At 41.9% G+C, this 24,943-nt stretch overlaps 1 protein-coding gene across 1 annotated transcript in view; it reads right to left on the reverse strand.

Moving 5' to 3' along the window:
* Positions 1 to 256: 256 nt before the first annotated feature.
* LOC125003441 (contactin-3-like) overlaps positions 257 to 24,943 on the reverse strand; it is a 36,789-nt gene continuing 12,102 nt past the window's right edge. Inside the window, exons 10-24 of the mRNA XM_047577398.1 lie at positions 23,323 to 23,459; positions 21,598 to 21,727; positions 20,956 to 21,106; positions 19,882 to 20,009; positions 18,292 to 18,461; positions 17,028 to 17,145; positions 12,552 to 12,710; positions 9,072 to 9,221; positions 8,893 to 8,963; positions 8,003 to 8,237; positions 7,419 to 7,528; positions 5,868 to 6,054; positions 4,700 to 4,812; positions 4,374 to 4,542; positions 257 to 1,461 (exon numbers count right to left, since the gene is read on the reverse strand). Of these exons, the coding sequence (XP_047433354.1) occupies positions 1,364 to 1,461; positions 4,374 to 4,542; positions 4,700 to 4,812; positions 5,868 to 6,054; positions 7,419 to 7,528; positions 8,003 to 8,237; positions 8,893 to 8,963; positions 9,072 to 9,221; positions 12,552 to 12,710; positions 17,028 to 17,145; positions 18,292 to 18,461; positions 19,882 to 20,009; positions 20,956 to 21,106; positions 21,598 to 21,727; positions 23,323 to 23,459 (2,126 nt within the window). The 3' untranslated portion in view covers positions 257 to 1,363. The remainder of the gene's footprint in view (positions 1,462 to 4,373; positions 4,543 to 4,699; positions 4,813 to 5,867; positions 6,055 to 7,418; positions 7,529 to 8,002; positions 8,238 to 8,892; positions 8,964 to 9,071; positions 9,222 to 12,551; positions 12,711 to 17,027; positions 17,146 to 18,291; positions 18,462 to 19,881; positions 20,010 to 20,955; positions 21,107 to 21,597; positions 21,728 to 23,322; positions 23,460 to 24,943) is intronic.

The following is a 24,943-nucleotide window of genomic DNA, read 5'->3' on the forward strand; positions in this document are numbered from 1 at the left end:
GATTAAATAGGCACCCCCTATTATATGTGTTCTACATTAAATTCAGCCTAGTGCTATTTATAAATATACAGTATTATTATCATTTTGCATTTAATATTAAGCTACCCCTCATCCCTTTACTAAAATATGTTGGATTCATGTTAATGTGCATTTAAATAAATTTAAATTTGTGGGGGAAAATTAAAAAAAAAAAAAATATATATATATATATAACAAATGTCTAATCAACCAAAGATTTTGCGACCCCCTGCTGAGCCCCGCCCCTTAGGAGTCATGGACCCCCTGTTGAAGACCAATGGTGTAAATGAATGACTGATATTATTATTTAGATTCAACGATTACACCCTCGGAGGCAACTACATTGTGATTAAATGTGCGCCTCATTGGGTTTTTACCTTAAACTTCAAATACGGAGAAGCAACAAATTCTCAGGAGGTGGTGGCGGAGTTTTTGGCTCTTTTTCCCCTCGATGTATGACTTCAGTGATTGCTGCTGATAATTTTCAAGTGACTATCTGAAAAGTAAAAGGGAAACACATTGGCAGTCGACTGAAACCGCTGAAATACAAGCAAATGTAATCTTTGTAAATGCCGAGCAAAGTCCTATCCATCAATCAGAGGGCCATTACAATAACTGGTCCGAGGCTTTAAAAACCGTTCGATGCCTTCACGGCACATTCAGCTCTTCTCCACAATCAAATGATAAAAGGTAAACGGCCAACTCTGACAACATGAGGTGTTTTATGAGTTTCATCTGGGACCCAAACCAACTTTTAATGGAGCACGTAAAGATGAGAACGGCCGCAGTATGTTCTGAAACATTAAGTATCGCTGATCGGTGTCTCCCAAGTAAAGCCGTTACAGGAATCTCCAAAGGCACGGGCACGGGTGAATGAACGCGTTCATCCCCTCTGATTTAGCTGTGAGGAGGAAAGATTTTGGAAAAGAAAACTTTTTTTTTCCCGCAACTGCCTACTCTGCGACGCACGCCGAGGCCTTAACAATAAGAAACTGTGAGGAATAAAACGCTGAGGAAAGCCCGTAGCTATCTTAGCAATAACAACAAGAAGGCTGAAACTACTTTGGCACATGGATGGAAGTAAGGCATCTGTATCATTCTAGAAAAAATGGTTGAAATGGAGCATCGTTCCCAACCGGTGAAAAATGTCAAAAGAGACCTTCGCTTTATAAAAAAAATTAAAGAAAAAGGAAAAAAGAGCCCGACAGCACGCTGCACTCTGGCCGTGCTTCATACTGGCAAAATGAGACAGCAAAGTAATGCGCGGCCATAAAAAACGAAACAAACCAAAAAAAACAAAAAACAATACTGAACGTTGAAAAACCAAAGAGAGTCTGTCATTGTGTCACAAAGTTGACCTGAATGTAGATATTGCGATGGTAAGGGACAGGGTGAAGGGGGACATGTCCACACTCCAGGCTCGGGAGCCACGGGCACTCATACCTGAAACAAACACACAAAAAAAACGTGACAAAAGTGACCATTGTGCGATTGTAGAGCCTCTATAGAGGGTATGCACTGACGTCACTCCTGCCTTGGGCTACGCCCCCCCTGTGTGGCAAAAACATGGTGAGATGTATCAGTAAATACAGCGAGACTGGGAAAAATGTAAATTACCAGATCAAATTAAGGACAATTAGACAATGATCCATACGAACTACTATGGATTTGGATTTAGTTTTAGTTCATTTCAGTTATGATAAATGTAGTTAAATAAAAGATGCTAATGCTAAGAGCTTTACTGAGAAGTAATGTTAGCCATACAATACTGTAGCATCCAAACGACGTTAAAAGGATGACGAGGAGTGATCACAAATATTCCGTTTATTGTTTTATTGGTATTTATTGTTGGCCGTAACTGTCAGCCTTGACTACGCCAAAACAACAACATGGACAAACTTATCTAACGGCCCTCCAGAACGTAACTTAAGAAGTAACTTAAGGTATGACTTCACCAAAAATAAATGTGAACCACAACACCAAGTTTCGGTGCCTTTATTCCAGCTGTTTCTTCATAATGCAGTGACACATTTGTTCTTCGTCTCCGACTGCTTTTGAAACATGTTGGCACAATCAATCGCACAACAGCTCTTCCCCATGTTTTAATTCATTTTACAATTAAGACGCTATTAAAGCCTATTCAAACGAATGCTGCTAATCTCCATGCCCAACTGTCTGTAACCACAGAGACTTCCATTTGCTGTGACGTCACATGTATTTCAACTCTTATTCTGTAATTTCATGTTCCTCGAGCTAATGGGATCTCAACTTTAGTGTGAACCAGAACTTAATCTTCACTAATTCCAGGTATTTCATCAGGTGTCAACGTTCAGGTGCAGTTCTCGGTTTCCGGTCGAGCGAGATCAATCATTAGCGCTAGCAGGCTGACAAATGACACGGCACCGTTTCCTATTATGTTAGAGTCTGTAACTCGCGGAATTGCCATCAAAGGATCTAAATCACTGGTCTCGAAAGTCAAAAGAATATTTCTCTAATAATCTGATATCCTCTGACAGCTCCAGAACATATGACTTAATGATGCCGGTGCGAGCCCGCAAACGCCTCCATGAGTGATGAACGCGTTGGAATATTTTGCTGGGCTTGTGTTTAGACCAGTGCGGATGATGTACTGCATTCAATTGTGGAAGGTCGTGTCTCGCGCAGACTGAAGAGCTATGAATCTGTTTTAGTGGGTGTCTGCCGCGGCTCTCCTGTGATTTCCCTCCGCGCGTCATCTCGATAAGCTGATTTGAAGTGTCCCATAGTTCCCGCGTGTCACATCGAATCTCTTTTTCTTTTCCTAGACTGCATTTGTAAACTAAGACTCAAGCCCAGTGTGAGTTAGTATCAAATGTTTAGATTTAGTTTTAAGAGTTTCTGGACGAGGAACGGATATGAAGCTGAAAGGAAATCAGCTCTACCGAAGAAACCGAGACTGGACACGCACATCTCATCTAACTCCTAACGGGCTTTCATCACATTTTTCAAAGAGAACGAGACTCGGCTGCGACGCTTAGCAACTCACGGGCCGAGAGGTGAAGGCCGAAGTTTCGAGGAAAGTTTTTTTTCTTTTTTTTATCGAGTACATCAGAAAGGGTTGCGTGAACGCTGTATGACTGTGACAACTCATTATCTCCCTGAGGACTGCTGCTGTCTCATGTTCTCCGAGGCTGTCACACGGGGGCGAACACGGCAGACAGTTCAATTTGTAAGGTGCATGCAACATTGATGACAGCGTTGGTTGGTCAATCTGTCTGCGCGCCAATCCCGTTTTGCAGCAAAAGCAAAAATAAATAAATAAATAAATAACTGAACTGAGCTGCACTTATAATAACTCTTGAGACAATGTTATATTGTGACTGAAGTGCGGGTGAAAACTGCACCGTGTGGTGTCACACCGACTATTTTTTTATGTATAAAAGCCAAAACAGATAAGCTGAAAATCCTTTTAGTTCAAAATAACATGCTTGGCTTTTCAAATCATAAAATATGCATACTGCTGTGTCACAGGGGTACTTAAAATGTGGTAAAAACATATTTATGTGCTGGCTTATGACTGAGTTTAAATCATTTATCAAGGGAACTAGAGGGACCAGGACCCTGATGCAGTTTGCGCTCATTCATGACATGATCTACATGAGAGGGTTAGTTCGTAGGAATAATTCACATTTTTCCTGTAACCCTTTCCTAGATAAAAAAAAAAAAATATATACAAAAACAGAGAAGAAAGAAACTTCTGATGTTTCACTGTGTCTACAACTGTGTCCCCCACGTCTCTCAATTTGAGACAACCAAAAAGCAAACCGTTCTGAGGGAAACATAAAAGAGGAGCCGACCAGGAATTCTATTTCTCTCCGCCGCTGTTTTCTGGGATTCAACACAGAGCCTCGACAATGCAAAGAAGCATTAAGAGCAGAAGAAGAACCCCCACCCCGCACCCCACCCCACCCCCCCGGAGTCCCACAGGACGGTAATAGCATCTCGAAAAAGAGCGAGCCGGCGACAGAGATGGATTACGCTGCATATTTCAGCAAAGTATAAACCCAGAAGAGCCCGATGGGGGCGGCTGGGGACGTGAGTAATGGCAAGTCAACGGAGGACAAAATTTCCCTGTCAGATTTAAAAAGTGTTAAGTGACTTCATTTGCAGAAGGTAGGTAAATAATAAAATAAAAAAAAAATAAAAAAATGGAAGCTCTGAGAGGCTGAGCTCCCAGTGAATTTATACGTCAAGGTTTTGTCAGCTGTCTTAGTTCCTCTGGAGCGCCAGGCCATCAGCGCGTTTCATCTGATTACTCCCCGAACTTTGTATTTTTAATCACATAACCACAACGGTTTGATAAAACAGGAGCTTACTTAGCTGATGGATCCGTATGGGGTCAGAGGCGGGTCCCAGTCCTCCTTCGCTCAGTGTCTGAATGCGGATGATATAGTCATCATCGTCCTCGGGGAGGGTCAGCTCTGCTGTTGAATTGGCTGTTGTGAGCGTGTTTACCTCTTTGTGCCTCTGTCTCCTGTATGACAGCTGATTGGGGGAGAGAAACGAGCGGCATGACACATTGTAAATATGTATTCTTGCAGCCTGACAGCTTTGAAGTGAGGTCCGCGCTCTTCCTCGGGCTGATACATAATAGCAATATGCACGTTACACATGCAAAGCACATTGGGGAAGTAAAGCTCACTTGATAGCCTGTAACTTCTGACTCCGATTCCACTGCCACCACAGGTTCCCAGTAAAGAGACAGCTGAGAGCCAATTAGGGTCCATTCGACATTCAGCGGAGGTTGAGCTGGCGCTGCGTGAGAGAAAAATAATTAATTCCTACATGTCAGCACAGAAATATATCTTTTAGTTTCACATCAATATACTACAATTATCACATTTCTCCTATTGGATAAGAATGAGATATTTCCACTGTCATCATATGAGCACACAGACTTTCTATCAACAAGCAGCTCAAGGAAACTCCTCTAGTGACTGCTCTTTATTTTTTTTTTTCTCACACCACTTAAAGCACCTTTCACATGCCTTTGTTTGCAAGTGTCTCCTGTTACTTATCATCTATTATCTATAATACCTCTGCAAATATAAACTCCCTGTAACTTGTGTTCACACTTACCCTGTCTACCCTTTACCCACTGTATTCATTTTATTCATATAGTCCCGTTTACACCCTCCATAGACGCTTTGGAAAAGTTAATTATTAATGGCACAGATTTTGTATATATCAGTCAACGTCAGCTGACCAACATCCAGAGTGTGTAATGTGTAAGCAGTCCTCCAAAGACTGGTTCCTCTTGTGCATTTTTTTTTTGTTACTCTCTGAGAAAACAGCTTTTCGGGTGTATGTTGATCTGAATACGATGAGCACATAAGTGGTAAGTGTTTCAGTGCATTTTATTCTTGAGGACAAGCCCAAAAAATGCGACGTGGCAGGTGCATGAACCGACTGATCACCTCACGATTATGAAGCCTAAAACATCGCAATTGCCCCCTAGTGGCAGTACAGGTAACTGACAAACGCTAAAAAAATAACATACATCTGGAAGGAAAATTAACATCTGACATAATAATATATTACTTATAATATATTATTATATTACTTTTTTGTTTTATTTTATCTGGCCCTCACAATGTCTGGCCCTTGGACACATGCAGCGGATGACCCCTGGTATATAATGTGTATTGTTCTATTTTTTTTTTGTTTATTAAAAAGTGTTTTTGCATGTCATGCTACTCGCATATGCCTCCTCCAATCAGACCCCGGGGACAAATAAAGGTTTCTGAATCTGAATCTAATATGCTAACTTTCTTCTGCAAAAGCTAAGGGTCGTGTGCGACGCAACTTACGTGGCTTTTTCGTCGTGACATTGATCGCGGGGAGGAACGGGCTGGTGCCAGCCGTGTTGAAGGCGCTGACGGTCAGGAAATACTGAGTGTTTCCTGCCAGGCCGGCCACCGTGGCCGAGGTTTGGTTCCAAGGCACTCTGACTTTCCCCATGGTCTCTGGCTTAGTGTCATCCTCCCAGTAAACCACCTGTTTGAAACACGAGAGAGGGCAAAGTCATGTAAGGACCCGCGATATATGGCTCTTAATCGAAGCAAAATGAGCACATTGGTGTTTTTATTAACGCAAGCAGCGCAGTGTTTGTAGTTGTTAGTCTTTGTGTGAGTAATGTGCTGATTTTAAATGATGGCCTCTGGATGTATCCTCTGAAGAGAGATCATAGTTTTCTTTCAGCTTTCCAGCAAGATATTTGATCTGGCATTACAAATCCTCCTTTAATGTACTTCTACAACTTTTCTTTCAATTGTTTCACACCAGAAATGAATTCCTCTACTGAACCACTGATTCATAATTAATTAATATGAAGTCAAAAATAATGATAAAATGTCTAATTTTGCCCAAAGAGCTCTAAAAAATAGAAAAAAAGGAGAAAATTGCCAGAAGTTAGGACGAAGCTTTTAATCTTAACAACTGCATCAGTTCATCAATCATCGAATTAAATAATCAGGATGTGTTTATGTAATATAGCATCAAAAATTTATGTTCCCTCTAACATAAATTTGATTAAAATCTGCTTCAAAATTCTTATTCTAAAGATCAAGCTGCAATTAAAGTTATCAATCACGAAAATAAGTGATTAAACAAAATAATAATAATAATAATAATAATTAGCTGAAAAATATGAGATCCCAGAGGACATGCAGGCCTCATTTATTTACTTTTCTGGCATCATTATTCTTACATCACAGAGGTAGCTCAGATGTATAATGCCACAGAGGCGTACTCTCCCGGAAAGAAATATTAAAAAGAACAACCACATCTTACAACTCAGCCCTTTGATCGCTGCGATTATTCAGTCAGATGCATGCAGACGAGGCAATCAGGATGTCCCAGTTTCTGAAGGTGCAATCAGCTGTTTTGAGTTTAAATGTCCCAGTTTAATATTTCTATTTTATTTAGAGGCCGAGAACAAAACAGCCGCTTAATTCCTGTGGCGCTGCTGTAAGTTTTTTTTATTTTTTTTTTCCCAGCTTTCATTATTTGCCATGTGAGGAAAAAATATGATTTCTTGGTATTTTCCGACACAAGGTCTGGTGCACAATCATGAAGCTTTTGTATCACGATATCCCATAAACGACGGTTACATGAAAATGCCCACGGACGGGAAATTTTCTTTTGTTCTCTGGGAAAAAAAAAAAAAAACACTCCAACGTATTTTCTTGTCGTGTGGCCACAAAGAACTGTATAATTTCGGTCGCCTGACGGAAACAGCCATCGCCATGACGACGCGGAGTTTGGAAGCGGCGGCTTCAAGGTACAACATGGGTGATGACAAGCATTCGATTTGTGCCTTGTGTGTGATTTCTGTTTCCATTTGCGAGAGTAAAATGTACCTCATAGCCCAGAACCCTTTCAGGGGTGAGGGAGACAGCCTGCCAATTCACCTCAATCTCAGAGGCTGAGACACTTCTGGCCCAAACTCCCGCTGGCATCCCACTTGGCTCTGAAAACAGACAACAAGAGACTGAGCCCCGCCGCCGTCTCCCGGCCGCACACAGATGAGCAGAACAAATCTCTTGGATTTTTACATTTATAACTGCGCGGCATTCTTGTTGATCTCCTCTCAGATGAGTCATCACACACAGGTGCTGCTGGTAAATAAACTAACACTACACAATGACCCCCTCTCGGGATTCTGAGAGGCAGCATAGATCTAAATGCCAACCGATTTTCACTTTGGCACATCTACTCAAAAGGGGGCTTTAACATACATGTGCTGCAATTTCCTCCTATTTTCTGCCTCCTTTTTCTAACTTCTGAAAAGGTTTCTACAGGTTTATTTTCCTGCGTACCGCTGGTAATCAAGCTCTCTGAGGCCGATACAGAAGATGCGCCAAAACCACTTCCATGAGCTTTGTCCCCTTCTAAAAGGGCAACAAGGTGTGCAGTGTTGCCGAGATCCCATTCATTCTTTTACCTATCTCTGCGGAGTAGATGGTGACCACGGGGCTGAAGGGACCCTGTCCTTTGATGTTGTAAGTGCCAACCTTAACGTGGAACGGGGAGAAGGGCGCGATGCTGTCGTTGCGGTACACGTAGCGCGACGCCCCAGGGGCGGAGGTGGCCACGTGCGTCCAGCTGACTTCCCCGAAGGCGCGGAAGGCGATGATGTAGCCAAAGCTTTCACCATTCTGCAGTTCTTCGGGGACAGGCTGAGAGTGAAACACAAAACTATAGTGATATTAAAACATATACAAACCACTCTCGTTCACGCCACCGCTGGGCTCAGACATTCACCGCGGGGCGCCCGCGAGAAGAGCACGGCCCGCAAATTGCTTTAGCAACCCACCTGGTGAAAAGAGACGAGCAGTAAAACATATTTAAAAAATAAAAGATCATTACAGAACCTTTGGCGCAGCTTTTAAAATGAAACGTCGTTTTGCATTTAATGAAACGAGAACACGGAAGCAAAGAGATTAGCCCGGCGCCTAATGACTGCTTTAGTATCAACGTAATTTTTCAGCTACATGAATGCCTCAGTTTCTTGTGATTCTTTTTGACATTACAGATATGGTTGAACAGCAGCAATTCATCACAGATCAAAGCCTAATAGACGACAATAGCTGTCAGACTGAGTGTTCCTCTTTTGTACAGACAGCTGCTGCCATACACGCAGACTCGAAGAAATTACGGCGGCTGCAGCAGCAGCAGCAGACGTCGATTGAACCCAAATGTATGACACGCAAATCTAAACGGAGCAGGTGTTTTGATTTAGAAAAGACACATCCAGCACCTCGCTGGGCGGATGAAAAGGGCCGACCGCAGGCGCTGTGAGTAACAGGCTGGAACATAAGACCGATGGCTTACCTCCCACGTGATGACCAGTTCAGATCTGCTTCCACCTCCTCCGCCCACATCACCTGGCGCTGCGTCTGGAACTACAAAAAAACAGGCTCACTTCTCCATTAAAAAATAAAATGCTTTCAAAAACTGCACACAAAGGTATTGTGGGATAAAAGTGAAATATATTTAAGGTTGATAAATACCTGCATCCTCTGTCCTCGTCTTGACTGACACAGGGCTGGGTTCCCCAACCCCAACGCTGTTTTTGGCCAATACTCGAAACTCGTACTCGACCCAGGCATTGAGGTCCACAACTGTGGCAGTCAACGTGTTACCATCGATTACCTCTGGGACTAGAAAGAGAAGGAAATCATTACACATATGAGGCATATTGCACATATAAAGTAGAGGGAGTAATAAACACATGGGCCCGTACTCTTCAATATTCTGAGAAGCCTAAAACTTCCTTGTGAGGATTCTCAGCATGGACACAAACTCTTATATCATCTGTTGGTGAGGAGGTGTGGTTGACCCCCACTGCTTTGTTGAGTCACCACTTCAATAAGTGTGAATGGTTCATCCTAAAAGCTAAATAAAAACACACTTTTGCTGATAATGGGAATGGACCGTCAAATGAACAGACTTAACCACAGACTCTATGAAGACTGTGTAATTATAATAATATTTTAAAATATTAAAAAGAAAAGAAAATCTCTGTGAAATAAACAGTAAGCTATGCTTTTTAATTATCCATCAACATGTGTGAAAACTCAGGCCCCCTTGCACAGTGTTCACATGCTGATCGTTTTATTGATTTGCTTACATTAATTTACCACGCTGGTAATTTTTGCACATCGTCCACACGCTATCAACGTGGGTAAAATGTCTCAGTTTTCATCGATTTCTGCGATTGCTAACCGGTCGGATTCCTGCACGATCCAATCTGTAGTGTTTAATTAATTCACTGTTATTCGGTGTTGGAAGAATGTCTTTGGTGCCTCTTCTTTCTGCTATTTTCTCCTTTGCTTAAGAAACTCTTAACCCTCTTAAAAGTCCACCTCTTTGCTCTTGAGAAGATTTTTCAGGAATACTTTCATCTTTACCAGGATCTACTCTTAGCTTTGAGGGGAAATTCTTAAGAAAACATCACGATTTTAAGAATTTTATTAGAATTTGGTCAATAGGAGCAACTAGGAGTGATCCCCCAACCAAGTATGCAGCGTAGACTGGTCAATAATTAAATTAATGTTCAATGTGATCTGAGCTTTGGTTTTGAGTTGTGACTGTCTGAGGCGTTGCTCTAAAACAGTAAAAGCTCGGGTGAAACCAACAGGCCACTTTCTCAGACTCCTGCTGGTAAAAAAACAAGCCGACCAAAATAAATGGAATCTATCTGAGCAGCTACGGGGTTCGTTTGTCTGCTTTTTCTCTCCCAACAAACGTAAGTTCACTGCAGAAGTGCAATGATCGGACCATCTGTTAGACGGGTCAGAGCAGGTGAACGTCTGAGAAGGTCCTCAGTCATCCAGGTGACTGTATAAAAAGCTGAAAACAAGGGCCGACCGCAGTTTGTAGAGTTTCTTGAAGATGTTCTGGACACTAACACGTAGCTTCTTCAGTTAATGAAGGCTGGTCAGGAGTTGAGGTTTTAACAGGAACATCTTTGGATGAAATTTCTTGGACGAGTGGAGTAACATCTTCAAGAAAGTCTACAAGTTCAGATGCGGTTAAAGCAGAGAAGTTTTAGCAGAGGCCTGTCTTGGTATTCTTTCCACTTCGGCTACTTTGGCACAGCTGGCCCTTCGGTTCTGGAGGTTAAATTAAAGTAAGTTAAGGCTGTAAAGAGGTTAGGTGTACGCTGTCTGCACCAGTCTTAGCCACTAACGCTACGGGTGACAAAGACAACTTTCAAATTACATTGACTCGTACCTTGCCTTAACATCATTTATTCAATTTGGCTGCAGCAGAAACGGAGCGATTAAGGCAACACTGAATCATCCGATCTGCAGACCTGCATGTTTCTGCATTTTTTTAAGGTCCTGGCCCCACCAACCTGATTAGCGTTCATCGCTTACAGTTATCCATTGCAAACTTAATGCCACGCATAATTCTCCAACCTTCTTATAATACCTCGTATATTTGTGCATTATCCCAGACAACTCAAGTGTAATTTAACAGCTCTCACTGTTTTCTGCCTCCGCACTCCTCTTCCTTCTTGTAACACTAACTTTATGAGCCCACTGTATAGCCACCAAGCTTTTCTACAATGAAAGCTTTTGAATGCAGGCTTTATTCGCACTTTTTATCCATTATCTCATCTCATCTTAATGCATCACTTAGCATCATGTACCCTTGTTTGTATTATGCACATACGCTGCATGTATGCTCTATCTAGATAAATGAGTTCTGCTTCTTCTGCGTCCTCCTCCACTCCCTTCCGTTCAGCCACATCTCCCTCGTTTTCTTTTTCTGTCTCAAGGTTTCTTACTCTTATAAACAACATTTTGCTCTGCCAGGGTTGCCCTTGTGTTTCCTCCAGGGGTTTCAGACTTTGAGACGGTCTTTTATTCATGCTATATACATGAATCGAATTAAATTATCTATCACCTTTAAACTTACATGCGGGCAACGTGTTGGCAAACAGCGGCCTGTGCACACGCCCTGCAGCTACAGAGCAGTCATTTGGAGTCGTGTAACTGATGGAGTCCAATATTTCCTCTCCTTTTACCTTTTGCCCTGCGTTTATTCTTGAGGGAAATCCCCGGCTCTTTGGATGCTAAATGTTCCACGAGGTTCACCTGGTGATTTTGATATTATAGTGAAAAATAGGGATGCGGGTGCGCTATCCGCCTTCAGACCTCCCTTTGATGAAGCGACCCGAGTGTTGCAGATGTAACCGACACTAATGAGAGCGAACCAACGCAGGGGTGCACATGTCGGAAAACCCGAAAACACGGAGCTAAATCACGCAAACGGGCTCTGCAGGGCTCGGGGGAATTGCATTAAGTTATGTGTGCTCAAGTTCATCAATTCAGGCGACCTCTTTACCACTACACAACGTTGTGAGGTATAAATCTATAAAAAAAAAATGATTGCTGTTGCTTTAACTTGCCTAAACTTTTTCCCTTGATATTTTTTATGCTAACTTCGTGTCTAGTATTGAACAATTTGTGGCATTTAAATAATGTTTTTATGTACACTGCTGCCCTTACAGTTGGAACAATTTTGTTTTCAGACATATTCCTCTTTTTATTCCTATATATTCCATCAGTTATATGTTTGGAAGAGACTGTTAAGTAAAGGTAGAGCTGGGATCTTCAATGTTTTTCAGACCAAGGACCCCCAAACTGATGCATCAGGTTAACTCAATTGCATTGCCAAATGCATTGATGAAATAAATATGCATTTTTTTACACAACAAGAATAGCACAAAGTGGTTTAATTGAAATAATATAAAAGCAGCAAACTTTTGCATTGACCTCGAGGTCTCTCGGGTGAAGACCCTGAATGCCAACCATCTCAGGAGTCTTCGTTCTATAGCTGACCCTACAATCTGACCTCCTGTCAAAGGGAGGAGGAGGAGAAATCACAGAACCTCTCTTCCCGGCGGGGGAATTATCTGAGTAACGTCACATGAGCTTCAACAGGAAAATTCATCTCCGAGCACGAGACGAGCCGCGTACCTGTGTTAACCTTCTGCCATCCCACGGTGAAGGGAGTTCTGGTCTGAATGAGGTAATTGGTGATGGGGCTGCCGTTGTCTCTGCCGGGGCTCCACGCCAGCTGGGCTGTGCTGTCTGTCACTTCCTCCACCGTCACAGAGTCTGGAGGGCTGGGGGGGCCTGGTTCAATCACAGGAACAGGCACTGTGAGGTATTCGCAACATTGCAGAGGCGGAGACGACACTACAGAGTGCAGGGGAAACGCGACCGGCACATACATTTGCATGAAAAACAACTTCCTCCGAAAATTACACGGCCTACCGCCTCCATATCCTGAAATCAACATCGAGCTAGGTGAACATTTTAAAAAGCCTCTGGTTTGGAAGAAGCAACACCCTTCACAAGGAATTAAAAGTTAATTCAAGATTTATTTTCCAATATTCACCCAACTTGTAATCCTTCCCTTTCACGGTCCTCCTGGTAATTGATCGATGGAACCGCAGACGTAAGTAGATGCAGGGAGTCAAATTAAAAGGTAAAAGATGAAACAGCACCTCGCAGCCCCAAACAACCCGGAGTTTTATCATTAATTTTCATTATCCCACCAATTAAGCGGTGTGATGTTTTACTTTAGCCTCATCTACTGTTTCCTGTTCTAATGAACGTGTCGGCTCATCAGAAATAATGGACCACTGGAGAGCTGTGAGACAGACCGCAGAATAACAACGCCCCTAGCTCAACCCGGCTCTGAAGTGCCTCCTAATCTGAAGCGAAATATTCGAATTATTTAAGCGTTAAATTATCATTTCAGTAAACAATCAATGCTCGGGAAGCACAAACAAACGATTCCTTGTTTACGATCATGCAGCATGCATGTGCTTTATGATTAATGCATGCACATGAGGATTTATCAGGCTGCACTCAGTGAGCACAAGTAACTGCTGAAGTACATCTTTTTGTCTCCAGAAGCCTTGAAAGCGCTGCCCTCGTATATCTGGCCTTAGAGCCCAAGCTTCAGAGATATTGATCTTTGTGAAACTCATTAGCAGCTCTTGATTAAAAAAACAAACTTTAATACACTGGCCTCATTAATACATATTAATGGCACACACAATCAAGGATCAATTCTTTATCCTCTTAATTATATTTCATTGGCAGAGGCAAGAGGGTGCTGTCAGTGTCTCGAGGGTGTTCAAATAATCTGTTATTAATATGGACAGACTATCTGGGCTTTTGTAGTGAACTTGCCGTAGGGAAAATTAATATCTGGCTGTATTTACAGCAACATTATTTTGATCTGAGCGGAATATGACCCAGACTTGTGAAACATGTGCACCTGGAGTGAATCCAACAATCAGCATGTGGCAAAAAGGGATGAAATAATAATAAGGAATTGAACAGAGTTGTTCTGATTGAAGCGAGATGCTTCGCGCTATATCCGAGGATAATGGCGATGCTGCAACTGTCAAACAACCACGAGTGCTCGCCAAGTGGTGTGCATGCTAATGAGCGTGATGTTATCCTCGCACCGTGACCTTCTCCATAACCACCAACACCACCAGTGGAGTGTTTGTGAGAAATCATGGAGTGGCATCTACAACATTTTCCACTGCCATTGTGAAAAAAAAAAAAAAAACAAGAACCTAGATGATCACTCAAGAGTCTTTGTGTCAGGAGCGATTATCATTGACCTTCAGCGCTGTGAGAAGAGAGGAGCCAAGCAGGATCGGAAATAAAAGCCTGCAAAAATTATTGAGTTGGCTAATATACACGATTGCAAGACTGTGCCTATTGCCAATAACACCAATATTCACAATTATTAAGACTGTGATCATAAATGTCTACACGAGCTGCTGCTGCTGCTGCTGCTGACACACTGATGCAATATTGGCCCTATAGCAGCATTCCTTATCTTTCACAGTATACAGCAAGATAGTTTTGGTTTAGATTAGGAAAGGCATTTACTATATCAGTTTTTTTTATGCTTCAAGCAGCAGAAACATGTTACCCAATCAAGGTGTGCTTTAATGACAAAAACTAAAATGATTCCTTTAAACAGTTGCGGGCGGTGAGGGACTGCAAGGCCTTCTCTGCAGGCCTAAAACATATCTGAATAAGACTTAATTATATTTTCCATGAATACCTATTAAATAATTCCAAATGTTCGGCTTGTTTCCGTTCATAGCTTTTTCCCTGGTTCCGCTGCTACCAAATGTGTATTTTCATATTAAAGCTCCTATCCAATCATATTTCAGCCACGATTTGTTGCTAGGTTCAAAGAAATCTGCCTGGAGGCCTTCAGAATCAGTTCTGCAGGCCCTGCAGCATAAAATCAAACTGTTGCTGCGTGCATAGGTTAGGTCGTCTTAAATGAGCCTTTCTCAGAGTCAATATGAACAAATCAGAGCTGCATAAAGACCCTCCTAAATGATTCGATTGACCCTGCAGATCTTAGCTGGAGTGTAATCAGTTCCCAATGGAGAGATTCTAGACCAACGTTTTGCCACAAAAACAATTATGGGCGGGAACTTTATTTGGCTTCCAGGGTAGGTGGCAGCAGCCATTATGGAGGAAAAGGTGTCACAGCTAAAACTATGAACACGAGAAATTAAGCATGAAACGTGTTTTTTCGTAATGTGCTTGCAAGTTGACTTTTTCATTTTACCAGGATAAATCTCACTTTGCAAATTTTGCTTTGAACAGAGTCCTGGCAGTAACACAAATGACAGGGCTGCAGAGAGAATTACAGTACATAAAAATAACTGAATTACAAAAAATATTCAGTGATTGTTCAACGCAAGTTGTCATTTCAAAGCTCAAACAGCAAGATAATGAGTCAGCCAAAACATCAGCCAAATGTGCATGCTTCCAAGTCATTTAAAATGAATCCATTCAGTGGGGACAGCTCCCTGAGAATTTAAGGAATTTTGAAACGGATTCCAGACAAAGACACCATTTGAGTGTATCTAAAGTGTATTAAAATGATTTGGGTCAGACTTTAGGGACGGATAATAGGGAAAAGTCTTTTAATACTTTTTTGAATGATGTAGCTCCATAGTTATGGATGGAAGCAGACTAAGAATAGCATTTTAAATAAGAATATAATATAAATATTAAGAATATAATATAAGCCAGAGGGTGGACGAGGCAGAACGTCCGACCCTGACATACATCAATGTGCCTAGTGCTTAGTATGCTGCTCCACATTGGTTGAAAGCACTTCTTTTGTCCTTTATGGGTCACAGGTATAAAGAAAGTGGAGTTCCAACAGGACAATGACAGCCCCAATTGGAAAATAATCAACGTGTGATCCCTGTTTGTTAAAAGTCTGCGGTGATCAAGAAAAGACTCATTTTACCCTCCATGACTGGTTTTCTACCCAGCTTCATGCCTTGCCACCCAGCATTCGAAGCCATTTGATCCAAACAATGAGACACCCATGACAGCTGCCGTGAGCAGGAAGTGTAAATAATGCACAATCTGAGTCACAGTCAAGTTTGTCTCCCGTCAGCACACAGGCAATCCATCTCTCTGGCCTTGATATCGCGCTCGGCGTTATTTCAACACTGTCCTCGAGACGTTTTGGAGCTGAAGATCTTCAACGAGCAAAGTTGAATCACTGGTGGGTATCCTTACGAGATAAAGATATGGATCCAACCTTTTCAAAACTTGACACCAAAATCATCCCTCACCTCCTCTGACATTTAACATATTTGCGTAGTGTCAATTTGCTGGGCTATTTGGCGTATTGATCTAAGCCAGAAACATTCCCTCGCTCGCACCCTGCAACGCAATGCAAACCTGCCACTCCCCGAAATGCAGAACAAAAGTTATTTTGCTCTGCCCACCGTCGCTCTCAACAACTGTGTCTCTCCGGAGCTATATATACTGCATGAGTGAACACAGACAGGCATCTAAACATCCCACTGTCAAGCGCATCGCAACTGTATTGAAAAATGATCATTAAAGGGAGAGGAAGGGAGAAAAAACACACCTCCTAAAAGATTCATAGCTGGTATTCCTTGAATTTCACACAATTTTGTCACGTTTCCCGCTTTGCACAAATGCCCTTGAATGAAATATAAAATGAGAGCAAGCCTCCCCTGTTTGATGTAATCAAGCAACTGCTGCAGGAAATAATCCGGCCATAAAAACTGCAGATTCTGATGACATCCAGAATGAGTTTCATGAGAATATGGGCATTTTAGTCGCACTGCAATAACCGTCTAAAATGCACCCATTTGAGTTTAAAAGCCAAGGCAAACATTACCCACCCCGAAAGTCAGCACACTTTATCTTATCAGTAACGTATAATGCCTCCAAATATCTTGAACGCAGCTCTTAAAGACTGCAGATGTCGTTTTAAACCCACTCTACGGCAAAGACTGGATTTTTTTTTTTTTTTTTTTTTTTTATATCTCCTCTTTAAAAAGGAACCATTAAACAATCCTGGCTGTTTTAATTAGGGACTGCGGAGGAGAGAGGAGGTTTTCTTACCTTTCACAATCAATACAGCCACGGCCGACAGGCTCTCCACATCCGTGTCCACCACACAGATATATTTGCCGGCGTGGTAAAGCTGAATGTTCCTGATCATCAGATCCCCTGCTGTTCTCTACCAGGGAGGAAAGAAAGCTTTATGTAGCATGAAAGATAACAGCCCCTGTGACAGCTTATTAAAGAATGTAGTGAGGCATATTCAAGGTGCATGAAATAGCTGTCCTGAAAGCGTTTGTCATTCAGGTGTCGTCATTTTGCAGGAGAAAGGCTAAATATCGGTAAATATCATCAACCAAACAGCTGATCAACATCGGATTAAAAGGATCAAGGCAAGAATTCCCAAAACTTGTCTGCAGTAAATGTTTTTTTTTTCTAATCTTATCATCACTGTGACCTTCAGCACTAAGCTATTACAGCCGAGTTCAGTTTTTGCTTTTGATCGGAGAGGAGAAAAAAAACACCCTTTCAGTCCTCATCTGAAAGGACACCCGTAAGCAGCAAATAGTAAATTAGTGGTGAAATCGTTCTCTTGGCGTTGGCAGGGAAACGTAGCAGCAGAGCCAATGTGGTTTAATTATGGAAATTAATTTCCCTGAAGCAGCAAAGTTGGGTTGATAATCTCTTTGGACTGGGGACATTCTAGCATTTCTGGGTAAGGAGCCTCTTCCTTTCAGATAAGAGCGTTGTCAGTCAAACACGCACACAAGAAGAAGGAGTAATCTCGATGGGGGTTGAGGATGTTCTGGAAGTGTTTTGTCATTTGGGTCCCCGCCATGCTTTGATTCCTTCAAAAAGACGTCTCTAACAATGTTTATCCGCCTTCCCGTTATGAGGGGCTGTGCAGCAGGCCATGTCAAGGCAGAATTTAAAGTGAATCCGAGACCAGCCGCGGCATTAAAAAAAATGGATTTCTTCAGAAGGCTGAGCTCGAGTTAGGGGAAGTGTACTCAGAAAGATGACAACCTGTCACAATGGCTAAACAACTCGTGTATTACCTACGTTTACTTCTAGGCAGGAAGTGTAAGTGTAGGAAGAGTGCACCACTTGGTTTTCTTTTTATTGTGTCTTTGAGGATCCTTTTAGGATTGCAAAAAGGACGGCATCATCAGCAGCAGAAACTGTAAGGCTCTTCTAGAAATCACATCATGTCGAGCGAATCATCCTTTTCAAACTAATAGCAGGGATGGAGCGAAGAAAGATGGAAAAAGGTGCCAAGCGCCCATTCGCACGTCCTCACCAAGTACGACTGCAGGTCACTCACCCCTCCCACTAGCTCAAAGTGACCGTCTCCCTTGGCGATGAGCTGTCCGTTGAAGGCCCAGGAGAAAGACACATCGAGGACGGGGTCACTGGAAACCTGGCAAGGCAGCACAATGCTCTCGCCCACAATGATCTCCATGTCCACCGGGCCCTGGATGATTCTGGTTGGATCTGGGCGAGATTAAAAAAAAAAAAAAAAGAAAAAAAAAAAGAGAGGGTGTCATATTTTCGAATTGGAAGGTGCCAATCTCATCTCATATAGAACATGAGACGTTTCATTTTAAGAGGATGAGCAGTCCTTTTGTTGATTGTCTGAAAAAGAAACCTAATACAATGCTGGTCGCGACACAAGAGCACGCTCAGTATTACAGTGAGACACAGGCAGAGCCGACTTATAAAGGAGGGTCTCATGAAAGTCTCAGTCAAATAATGTGTGATAACACGCGGCCCGCCACCGCTCAAATGGCGTAATGCTCCAGGATGACACGGCTCGCCTAATCTTCTGAAATCCTGATAGCAATTACAATACACTTCGGATCAGATAAAAACTTCACGTAATGGGGCTGCTCTGTGCATCCAGTTACCAAAAAAAAAAAAAAGAGAGTGAGGGAAAAAAGTGGAGCAGTGCTTTAGAGTCTTCCAGAGCAGACATTTGGCTAAGCCTTCTGTGCTTCAAAAGTCGCGGTAATGAATCTGCAGGGTTCAAATAAAGAAGGTGCAACACAAAGGAAGAGGGTTTTTGCTGTAACATCTTACCTTACATAGAGGAATTTAAAAAAAAAAAAAACACCTTTATAAAAACTCTCTTCAGTTCTTCTGTATAACGGACTGTATTATGAAAAATACTAAAATAGTGACAGTTAAAACGTTGCAACAATATCAGTTCGGCACATTAATAGAATTATTTTTCAAGTTTCACTCCAGACACGCCTTCAACAATAGCAGCATCTGGTCACCACCTCGCTAATGATTTTCACTGCTTCCACTCAGGGCATTTTCATTTGCTGTGGTAAACAATTTCAGTTGCTTTGAGGGAAAACGATGATGAAGTATTTTGTCAAACACTTAAAAAAAAAAAAAGAAAAAGAAAAACTGCAGCCAGACAAACAGTACGTTACTTCATAGACGTAATGCACTACTTATAAATTGTTACTGTAGTTTCAAAGCAATTAGTTCCATTATAATATTACTGCCTTTGAATTACTTTTAAGGTATTTTCACCAAAATAACTGGAAATAAATATGGATTTTGCGCTCTCACTAGATCTCATTGCATTCAGTGTAGTTCATATACACATCCAGTATCAGTAAAGGACATTTAATACAGCTATTCCATTTGAATAAATAAAATCATTTATTCTTTTAGTCCTATGCAAAGACTCTGTGCTTAGTCTCTCATAAATAAAGACTTTCCAAAGTTTTGACACGCGACTCAAAGCAAAGCCTCGAGTTTGTTTATATTTCCTACCCACTGGTTATTGACCCGAGTCTTTGCGGTACAGTAACTCTCTCTCGTGCGTTAATCCATACTGAGTAATAAATTCTGCTTACTAAGTGGAGTGCACAGTCTGCAATTAAACAGCAGAGCTTACCGGTGACAAGGAGCCTTCCAGTTGTACTTGACATGCCAAATCTATTCCTAGCGAAGCATGTATAGCTGCCCGCGTCCGACTTGCTCACGTTGGCAAGCCTCAGCGTTCCATCTGGAGAGAGCGTGATCCTATAGGGAGTGTACACACAGAGACGGACGTTTACAGTCCGACTTCCAGGAACAAAGACTCGTCTTATCATCAGATAAACGCGAGCTGCTGGATTTTTCCCAGAATTCTACATAATCACAGACGTCTTGTAGTTAAGCGGGTTTGTGCGTGTGTGTGTTGTGTGTGGACTGAATGTTGTTTAGCCCAGACAAGGCTTAAAATGAGCAGAACAGGGATAAACAACAAACCTAGCCGGATACTGTTGCTATTGAAAAAAAAAGGAATCCGTTCATGTGTGCGCAAGTCCTGCACCTTTCAGCTGGTCCACCATAGGACCGTATTTTGGGAACAATATAAAATATGTACAGTGGTTTTTATGCTGTACGGATTGTGCCGTGACTTATTTGTGTTTTTCATTTAAAAAGATAATGCTTCTTAACGGAACCGGGAAGAGATTTCCGTTCGGTATTTATGCCGGTCTAAGCAGAACTGTGATATGGGATTTACTGGGGCAGAGTTAATGTTCGAGCTAAGACGTACACCACAGAGCCATTCCTAAAGATATTCGAGTTTGTCAGCAGGTCATTTATTTTGTGGAAACCATCCAACCTGTGCCAATGTACTTTTAGTTTCTTTGCTGTTATTATATATTTGACAACTGTTAAATAAAATGTAAATCTTTAAGGAGCAGCTCGGAGGGAAATGTCAAGCGTGAAGGAATACGTTGGAGAGACGCCAGCATATATACATCGATCAGGCACAACAATATGACCGCCTTTATTATACTGCTTGGAGTTTGAGTTTGGAGAACATTGTATTGTCACAAGATGGTCAATGTTATTCACTTCTCCTGGCAGTGGTTTTAATGTTGTGGCTGATAGGTGTATATATATACTGTATAGATAGATAGATAGATAGATAGACAGACAGCTCTACACTTACAATGACCTTCAGTACAGTAACTACCTGTCATTGGTGTGGATAGGCAGGTTTCCTTTCTTCCATAAAATGCTGGCGATGGGATAGGCCTGGGGTTTGCACTCTAAAGTCACTATAGTTCCTGCCTTGGCTTTGAGCAAAGCTCTAAGGACGTTCCCTGTGAAGTCTGGAGGAGAGGCTGAAAGGAAAGAGTAAACTGACTTTAAACTGCAGGAAAGTCCACCGGGCATTCGAAAGCATCCTGCTGTTTGATCTGCTAAACCATCAAATTGTGAAGTAATGAAGACAGACATTTTAAACACGTGTTGCGGGAGTGAAAATACACAGAAAATCAAAGCACTTCTGGTGAGTTTTAGATTATTTTGTTTGTATAAAAGAGACTTACAAAGTAAACCTCTCTGAGCATGGAATATTGTAACTTATAATTGGCTTTGCTGTAAAAGATCATGTTTACTGTTACAGCCGGGAATCGCGTATCCATCGCGCGGTCTTCATCACAGCATCAAAGCAAAAGATTTATTTAAATGTTTTGACCTCACAAAACCACCCCACGTGACCCCATTATCCGCTAATCCAGACAACCTTTAAGAATGACAGTAAGATGACCTTTAAGATTCTTTGGCAACAATGATTTTAGGATTTAAGAGAGAGCGATAAATGCCAACCTACCTAAAACCATTAGTTCAGCGGCAAAATATATGAGTCCGTGTTTATTCTCGGCCACACACTGGTACATGCCAGCATCAGATAATGTCAGCACTGACACTGACAGGACTCCGTCGTCCACACGGATCCTGTCCTGTGGAGAATGGGACGAAAGACAGCAATTACTGCTGCGGACTTAAAGGTAGCCTTTGCTTTCAGCAGCACAGTCAGACAAAGCTCAGTAAACACAGAGTTGGATTAGAGACATTGTCAATAGGCATAGATCAAATCAAGGTTACTGTATGTTGTACTTAATTAATCAGTCAGACCACAAACCACATTTTGTTCTCCTTGCTTGTTTTTTTGTTTTTACCACCACATAAACCTGTCTTAACTCGTCGGCTGGTGCCATTTAAGGATCCACTCTTGTGAAAACTGAGCTTGCATGATTTGTGTCTGCAATTCTGCAACGGTTTCACCTTATAACATTTGGTTTTATGTCACAAAAAAGGTGTTATTGAGGCGGTACATGTAAATTTATTGCAATAGAAATAAACTCCATCATATACAATGCTGTACAGTGCTGTTTTTTTGTTTTTTTATCAGTGACCATTTATTGCACTCTAGCCGTCGTATTCTAAATTTTGCATCAGGATACATATTCTTAAATATTTTAATCATGGCATTATACTTTTACTTGTTCCTAGTCCAGGGTGTACTTTGCCTCTCGCATGATGCCACTAGCAGGGACACGCTTCAGCCCCCTGTGACCCTCCACAAGGTAAGCAGTTATAGATGATGGATGGATGTATGTATGGATGGATGTATGTATGGATGGATGCTTATTTTTGCAGTAGTTCTTTTAGTCAGAAGAGACATACCACATCCTGAGCATGACGTATTTCTAAGAAAATAAATTTAAGCAGAATCTTAAAGGTACAGCGTGGAGCCTACGTCGCCCCCTTGTGGCACTAAAACAAATTGCACAAATATTGTCAATGTGCATATAGCGTATGTTTACACTCTACAACTCCTAAGTCCCCTTGAGATAAAGCCACACAAATGGTAAAAGGTGTTTGAGCTGTATCCTCCAAAAGTTATATCTACATTCTTCCTGACCACCAGAGATTCTTTAGCCTTTAACCCAGACTAAATATCTAAATACCCGCACCAGTTTTTGGTTGACTGTAGTAGTCACATTCATAAATTTCTCCTCCATACTCTCAGTTTCTACAATTGCTCCTCTCTTCAGTTCTGGAAAACAGGAATGTCACCGCAGACAACTGAGTCTTGCACCATAGCTTTCGATTTAGCCAAGTATCTTAAAAAATGCAAGTCTGTGTATTTCTCTAGTGGTCTGAGGTAAGGTGTGCTGCTGTATACAGTATATTTCACAGCAGATTAAGCCCGTTGTTCTTAAATCTGAAGAAGCTTAAACATGCACCATGAATAATGAAAAACAACCACCAGCTCCATTCACATGAAATGGAGCAATCTCCCGGGAACTACGCTGATCCACTCTCTAAGACTGTGTAATCTGCCAAGGTAAAGCAGAAACGGAGACAGTTACATCCGTGTCTCTTCACTGGCGCACCCCGGCAAGATGTTTACACTCTTCTCTCATCTCGCTCTGAATTACACTTGGAGAAACTGCAGCGTGCTTTGTGCCAGCCTCTCTCAAACGAAAGGATGAGATTAAGTCTTTAAAATGAAACACTTGTAGGTGGCAAAAGACAGGCGGTGATTTACCTCAGAGAGAAGCTGCTGGCCGTTCTTCAGCCACATGTAGGAGGGTTTGGGCTTGCCGTTGGCTCGACACTCCCAGTGCAGTCTCTCCTCGATGGCCAGGGCCGTGTCCTTCATGGTCTGGATCCACTGAGGCTTGGCTGAGGACAAAGAAATATCCTCCAGTGAAAAAAATGAACCAGAGGACAGGTTTCGAGGGAGCAGCATTATCTCATTAAATATGCTGCATCCAAAGAAGTTCAAAGGAAACGCATGAGTAGACTGGCAGCTCCAATCAGTGGGAATCATAAAACTTAAGGAGATTGGGCTTGTCTTTATGAGGCTAGAGGAGAGGAGAGTGAATGCGGGCTCAGTTTCATCACTTTAACGTGTCGGCAGCCTGTGGCAAATCAAGCTTAACATTAAAACACTGAGCCGCAGAGCAGGAGGATCCCGCTCCTGGCGAAGAGCACCTGACATCCACGCTCACCCCAACCTGTCACCTTAATTGTGTGTATAATAAACATCACCCCATCCGGCACACAGCTCCACACATCTCCTACATATTTACAGCCTTTCAGGAATTTTCATGGGCAGAGTGCTGTGCTCATAATAAGCACAGTTCACTTCGCAGGCACTGTACATACTGTCAATTCCAATTTCACAGGTGTCATTTTTCACAAATTCACAGTGAAACACAGCAGCTGAAGCAAGCCAAGAAGCCAAAATGTAATAACTGCACTTGAATTAAAACCAACAGCGCTTATTATATGGGGGAGAATATGAAGACGGCTGCGTGTAAAACAACGGGCTGTTAAAATTATCACAATTATCATTATATATTTTTTTTTAAATATTGTGATGCTCAAACTAACTCTTGTCCCAATAATGGTGTTAGTAGAAAATAAAACAAAGCTTATGTAAGTCTTTATATCATGCTTATTTCCATCTCCACATTTTTATACTGGGAATCCACTAGAGTATTTTTGCATGATTCATAGATAAAAAATGCTTATTTATCTCATATTGCTTGTTATGCAGACTTTCAGTTCATCTCCTAGCTAAAAATGGACGACAATAACTAGCTCTGACCCATGATTGCATCATCGGAGTTGATGCCAGAAGTTGAAGCTAGCTGAGTTTTGACGTGCAGTGCCTGAGTCATGGGGTGGGGGGGGTTTGACCCTATGCCAACCTCAATTAAAAATAGACAGTATCTCGAAGCTCTGTCGTAGCTACTGTGAATGCAGCATGAAAGCTCAATTCTTGCTTGTTAGCAGTGCCTCGTCCTCTTACCAGATGTTCATAAAGCAAGCTGTAAACCCATTAATTAATATCTAATATTTCATTTTTGGAAATTTTCTAAAATACTTCAGCACAGTCATTTTCAAGCAAGTTTCAGTCATGTTAAAAAAAAGAAGGAAATAGTAGTGGAAACTCTGCCTCCCTGGGGTCGTGCTTTAGGCGGGAAAGCTAAATTTGCTGGCGGCCATCTTTTCGCAAGGGTTGGATGGATTATGTGGCTTTGGACAGCTTTCTACAAGGTAAGGATGAATTAAATCTTATAAAACGTCGGTCAGAATTACAGGTAGTGACTTTATGCACTAATTTCACTGTGCCAAGGTGTTGCTATTAGCAACGAGCA

Source organism: Mugil cephalus, chromosome 1 (assembly GCF_022458985.1).
Source record: "Mugil cephalus isolate CIBA_MC_2020 chromosome 1, CIBA_Mcephalus_1.1, whole genome shotgun sequence".
In the NCBI taxonomy this organism is placed as follows: domain Eukaryota; kingdom Metazoa; phylum Chordata; class Actinopteri; order Mugiliformes; family Mugilidae; genus Mugil; species Mugil cephalus.